A 6097-nucleotide genomic window follows, 5' to 3' on the forward strand; every position below is an offset into this window, starting at 1 on the left:
CAAGGAGATTACAGAAAATGTTGTTGTGTTGTTTGATGCAAGAAACCACTTTACACGGCGGTCTCAGGGGAGCTGCACGGCGGTCTCAGGGGAGCTGCACGGCGGTCTCAGGGGAGCTGCACGGCGGTCTCAGGGGAGCTGCACGGCGGTCTCAGGGGAGCTGCACGGCGGTCTCAGGGGAGCTGCACGGCAGTCTCAGGGGTCTCAGGGGAGCTGCACGGCGGTCTCAGGGGAGCTGCACGGCGGTCTCAGGGGAGCTGCACGGCGGTCTCAGGGGAGCTGCACGGCGGTCTCAGGGGAGCTGCACGGCGGTCTCAGGGGAGCTGCACGGCGGTCTCAGGGGAGCTGCACGGCGGTCTCAGGGGAGCTGCACGGCGGTCTCAGGGGAGCTGTACGGCGGTCTCAGGGGAGCTGCACGGCGGTCTCAGGGGAGCTGCACGGCGGTCTCAGGGGAGCTGCACGGCGGTCTCAGGGGAGCTGCACGGCGGTCTCAGGGGAGCTGCACGGCGGTCTCAGGGGAGCTGCACGGCGGTCTCAGGGGAGCTGCACGGCGGTCTCAGGGGAGCTGCACGGCGGTCTCAGGGGAGCTGCACGGCGGTCTCAGGGCTACTGCGCACCAACACACTTGCTCAGTTTCGAGGGAACATTGTGTCACTGTGTTTGTAACATGGTTGACCCGAAGACCTATAAGGTGCCTTGACCATTGAGCACTAAGTAATTTCCAAATAGTTTATTAATTATTTATTCTAACAGTAGCCGACAATAGGCTACTCTGTTCCTGTTTTGAGCATTCCACTGGGATAGGTGTAAATCTTCTCCTGTGTCCTTTTCCCTCTCTAGATAATGTCCTAAAACAGCAGACATTAGCATGAGGTTATGGTACAGGAGCTTGTCTGTTCCACGCTGTGAGATGGGCTATTATGTGAGAGTTCCTCACAAGTTGGAACCACTCCACTCTCTCACCCCAGATCATGCACACACATTCCAGGCCGGCAAGGCCTGGGGGAAGAGGGATGTGGTCAGCTGGTCTCGAGACAGAATGAGGCTGAACTATATTATCCCAAGCATGTGATGGTATGGGGAGGGAAGCAGAGGGGAGAGAGAGGGTGTGGGCAAGTGGAAGTTACATTGTGAGTTAACATGATTCTTTCTTTCCCCCGGACTCTGCGTTACAGACTTATACCGGCTGGACCTGCTGTGTGACTACAGCCGGCTGCACTCGCTTCTTCGCCGTGCGCTTTGGTTAGTCTGGCTGTGTAGTGAGCTCTTGGGTGTGGTAGTTGGTCAGTCATGGTTCTTCTGGGTGTGTTGGGTAGCCTGCTCCAGATGCTGTTCCTGCGGTCGTGTGTGGGCCAGTTCCCCCGGCCTTGCGCCAACACAGAGGCGCTGCGTACCAAGCAGTGCTGCCCGGTGTGGGAGGGGGACGGGTCGGCCTGTGGAGCCACGTCAGGCCGAGGGTTCTGTCAGGACGTGACGGTATCGGAAGAGCCCCACGGGCCACAGTACCCACACACTGGGATAGACGACCGAGAACGGTGGCCGCTGGCCTTCTACAACCGCACATGCCAGTGTGCAGGTAACTACGGGGGTTTTGACTGTGGAGAGTGCAGGTTCGGCTACTTCGGCCCCGGCTGTGCCGAGCAGCGGGAGTCTGTGAGGAGGAACTTCCTCTCGCTGTCGGTGGCGGAACAACAGCGGTTCATCGCCTACCTGAACTTGGCCAAGAACACCGTCACCGCTGACTACGTCATTGTCACAGGAACTCGCGCTGAGATGGGTACAAATGGAGAGAACCCAATGTTTTCAGACGTGAGTGTATACGACCTGTTTGTGTGGATGCACTACTACGTGTCCAGGGACACACTTCTTGGGGGACCAGGAAATGTTTGGCCGGACATAGACTTTGCACACGAGTCTGCGGCGTTCCTGCCATGGCACCGAGTGTATCTGCTGCACTGGGAGCACGAGATCAGGAAGATGACGGGGGATTTTAACTTCACTATCCCATACTGGGACTGGCGAGATGCAACAGACTGTACGGTGTGCACGGACAACCTGATGGGTGGGCGGAGCCCGCTGAACCCCAACCTCATCAGCCCAGGCTCTGTGTTCTCTTCATGGAAGGTAAACAAACACATGTGACACAGGTAGAGTGATGTGAACAGTAGTGTGTGTGTGTGTGTGTGTGTGTGTGTGTGTGTGTGTGTGTGTGTGTGTGTGTGTGTGTGTGTGTGTGTGTGTGTGTGTGTGTGTGTGTGTGTGTGTGTGCGTGTGCGTGTGTGCGTGCGTGCATACGTGCGTGCGTGCGTGTGTGTGTGTGTGTGTGTGTGTGTGTGTGTGTGCGTGTGCGTGTGTGCGTGTGTGCATACGTGCGTGCGTGCGTGTGTGTGTGTGTGCACCATGTGACATCACTGAATCATGAGCCAAGAGTCTGGAGCTGTTATACACATTGATCACAGTGATGACTACTCCTAACTAGGGCCAATCCCTGGGCCCGGGCCCACCAACATTACAATATGAGGTCACATTCTAAACCGCTCATCTAGACAAGTGCCTGAGATAGCAAATAATACCTCTCAACCAAAGCCTCCTTCCTATGTGATTTGAGACCCAGCCTGAGAGAGTTCTGCTTAATTCAGAGCAGCGGAATGACAGGGGAAACAGAGACTGGAGAGGGACTATTGTTCAGCAGTCCGTGTCTGTAGTCTGTGTATAGTCAGTGTATAGTCTGTCTATAGTCAGTGTATAGTCAGTGTATAGTCTGTCTATGGTCTGTGTATAGTCAGTGTATAGTCTGTCTATAGTCTGTTTATAGTCAGTCTATAGTCTGTTTATAGTCTGTGTATAGTCTGTCTATAGTCAGTCTATAGTCTGTCTATAGTCTGTCTATAGTCTGTCTATAGTCAGTCTATAGTCTGTCTATAGTCTGTTTATAGTCAGTCTATAGTCTGTCTATAGTCTGTTTATAGTCTGTGTATAGTCAGTGTATAGTCTGTCTATAGTCAGTGTATAGTCAGTGTATAGTCTGTCTATAGTCTGTTTATAGTCAGTCTATAGTCTGTTTATAGTCTGTGTATAGTCTGTCTATAGTCTGTTGATAGTCTGTTTATAGTCTGTCTATAGTCTGTCTATAGTCTGTTTATGGTCTGTCTATAGTCTGTTTATAGTCTGTCTATAGTCTCTCTATAGTCTGTCTATAGTCTGTCCATAGTCTGTGTACAGTCTGTGTACAGTCTGTGTATAGTGGGGGATCTCTGACACAGCTAATGTTGTGTGACTTGTTCAGACACATGGTTAATTTAACACAGCAGATGTACAGGTAATGGAGTGGGTTATTTTATCACAACCAGAGAGCAGAGAGAGAGAACGAGAGAGTGTGATAAAGAGAGAGAGAGAGAGAACGAGAGAGTGTGATAAAGAGAGAGAGAGAGAGAGAGAGAGAGAGTTGTCGGCTCCATGTAGTAACCTAGAGAGAGAGAGAGAGAGAGTTATCTGCTCCATGTAGTAACCTAGAGAGAGAGATTGAGAGAGAGAGAGAAAGAGAGAGAGACTGAGTGTATGTGTGCATGCCTGTGAGTACCTGTGTGTGCCCGTGTGTACCTGTGTGTACCTCTGTGTACCTGTGTGTACCTGTGTGTACCTGTCAGTACCTGTGTGTACCTTTGAGTACCTGTGTGTACCTGTGTGTACCTGTGTGTACCTGTGAGTACCTGTGTGTACCTGTGTGTACCTGTGAGTACCTGTGAGTACCCGTGTGTACCTGTCAGTACCTGTGTGTACCTGTGAGTACCCGTGTGTACCTGTGAGTACCTGTGAGTACCTGTGAGTACCTGTGTGTACCTGTGTGTACCTGTGTGTACCTGTGTGTACCTGTGAGTACCCGTGTGTACCTGTCAGTACCTGTGTGTACCTGTGAGTACCCGTGTGTACCTGTGAGTACCTGTGAGTACCTGTGAGTACCTGTGTGTACCTGTGTGTACCTGTGCAGTAGAGTATGCATCCAGACATAGAAGAGTACAACAGCAGATGTGTATACTGTATGTGTGTTTGTGCTGTATTGTAACATGGCGTTGTGTGTGTGTGTGTGTGTGTGTGTGTGTGTGTGTGTGTGTGTGTGTGTGTGTGTGTGTGTGTGTGTGTGTGTGTGTGTGTGTGTGTGTACCTACCTGTGCAGGTGATCTGTACCCAGCCAGAGGAGTACAACAGCAGAGCAGCACTGTGTCCCGGGACAGGGGAGGGGCCTCTGCTGCGCAACCCTGGTAACCACGACCCTAACCGTGTGAGGCATCTGCCCACCTCGGCCGACGTGGACTTCGTGGTGGGTATAGAGACTTACGAGACGGGAGCCATGGACCGCCAAGCCAACATGAGCTTCAGGAACTCCCTGGAGGGTAGGGAGACACTCAGACATAGGCCGCCATTTTGACTTCTATACAGTTAAAACCCTATATTTTCAGTGGGATCTTCTCCTTAAGTGATGTGTATGATAAGGTGGTGCTTATTTGTGCAAGTAAACATGTGTGTGTGTGTGTGTGTTTAGGTTTTGCGAGTCCTGAGACGGGGATGGCTATAACAGGACAGAGTACGATGCACAACGCCCTCCACGTCTTCATGAACGGAACCATGAGCTCAGTACAGGGCTCAGCCAATGATCCCATCTTCCTCCTGCACCACACCTTCATAGACAGGTGACAACACGCACACACACACACACACACACACACACAACATATACATGCACACACACTCCCTCGTCAACATGTGTGTCTGCTTCTACACAAACCCATTAGCAAGCCCACGTTGACAAACCCGAACTAAAGCAAGCCCACATTGACAAACACAAACTAAATTGGCTTCCAATTTATAAGCGTACATAATTACATCAATTGCATTTCTAAAGGCTAAAGTAATTTGTTCCCCTCAACATATAATTAGAAAAAGAGAGAGAGAGGGAGGGAGAGAGCGAGAGAGAGGGTTACATAGATACTATAGAGAGGGAGGGAGAGAGAGAAAGAGAGAGGGAGAGGGAGAGAGAGAGAGAGAGAGAGAGGGTTACGTAAATACTGTAGAGAGAGGGAGAGGGAGAGCGAGAGAGAGAGAGAGAGAGAGAGAAACAGAGGAGAGAGAGAGAGAGAGAGAGAGAGAGAGAGAGAGAGACTGCACATAACTTTGCCTATTTTTCACATCCTGGGAAGTGGCTGTGTAAATGCCCAAACCATTTGTCAATTTTATCTCTCTATTTTGTCTTTCTTTTTTATCTCTCCATCTAAGAGAGAAGTCCCCCTAAAGAGGGAAGAATAGAATAGATAGATCTTAACAGGGCCATTCAAAAAAACACTACTCTGCCACTGTATAACAATAACAATAATACAAGCAGCCAGTAACTGTTGTCAACTAAAACAAATATTCTCCCCTTCACCCTCTCATCCCTCCCGTCCTATCCCCCCTCCCTCTCCCCTTCACCCTCTCATCCCTCCCGTCCTATCCCCCCTCCCTCTCCCCTTCACCCTCTCATCCCTCCCGTCCTATCCCCCCTCCCTCTCCCCTTCACCCTCTCATCCCTCCCGTCCTATCCCCCCTCCCCCCTCCCCTTCACCCTCTCATCCCTCCCGTCCTATCCCCCCTCCCTCTCCCCTTCACCCTCTCATCCCTCCCGTCCTATCCCCCCTCCCCCCTCCCCTTCACCCTCTCATCCCTCCCGTCCTATCCCCCCTCCCTCTCCCCTTCACCCTCTCATCCCTCCCGTCCTATCCCCCCTCCCCCCTCCCCTTCACCCTCTCATCCCTCCCGTCCTATCCCCCCTCCCCCCTCCCCTTCACCCTCTCATCCCTCCCGTCCTATCCCCCCTCCCCTCTCCCCTTCACCCTCTCATCCCTCCGGTCCTATCCCCCCTCCCCTCTCCCCTTCACCCTCTCATCCCTCCCGTCCTATCCCCCCTCCCCTCTCCCCTTCACCCTCTCATCCCTCCCGTCCTATCCCCCCTCCCTCTCCCCTTCACCCTCTCATCCCTCCCGTCCTATCCCCCCTCCCCCTCCCCTTCACCCTCTCATCCCTCCCGTCCTATCCCCCCTCCCTCTCCCCTTCACCCTCTCATCCC

General features: G+C 52.5%; 1 protein-coding gene across 2 annotated transcripts in view; it reads left to right on the top strand.

Annotated features, from left to right (window-relative positions):
- The first annotated feature begins 1047 nt into the window (after positions 1-1047).
- Positions 1048-6097, top strand: part of tyr (tyrosinase) — a 10021-nt gene continuing 4971 nt past the window's right edge. Inside the window, exons 1-3 of one of the 2 annotated variants that reach the window (XM_090218055.1) lie at positions 1048-2124; positions 4175-4391; positions 4541-4688. In XM_090218055.1, the coding sequence (XP_090074181.1) occupies positions 1291-2124; positions 4175-4391; positions 4541-4688 (1199 nt within the window). In that variant the 5' untranslated portion in view covers positions 1048-1290. 2 annotated transcript variants of the gene reach the window in all.

This window comes from Oncorhynchus mykiss, chromosome 24, assembly GCF_057628025.1.
Source record: "Oncorhynchus mykiss isolate SJ-2025 chromosome 24, ASM5762802v1, whole genome shotgun sequence".
NCBI lineage: Eukaryota > Metazoa > Chordata > Actinopteri > Salmoniformes > Salmonidae > Oncorhynchus > Oncorhynchus mykiss.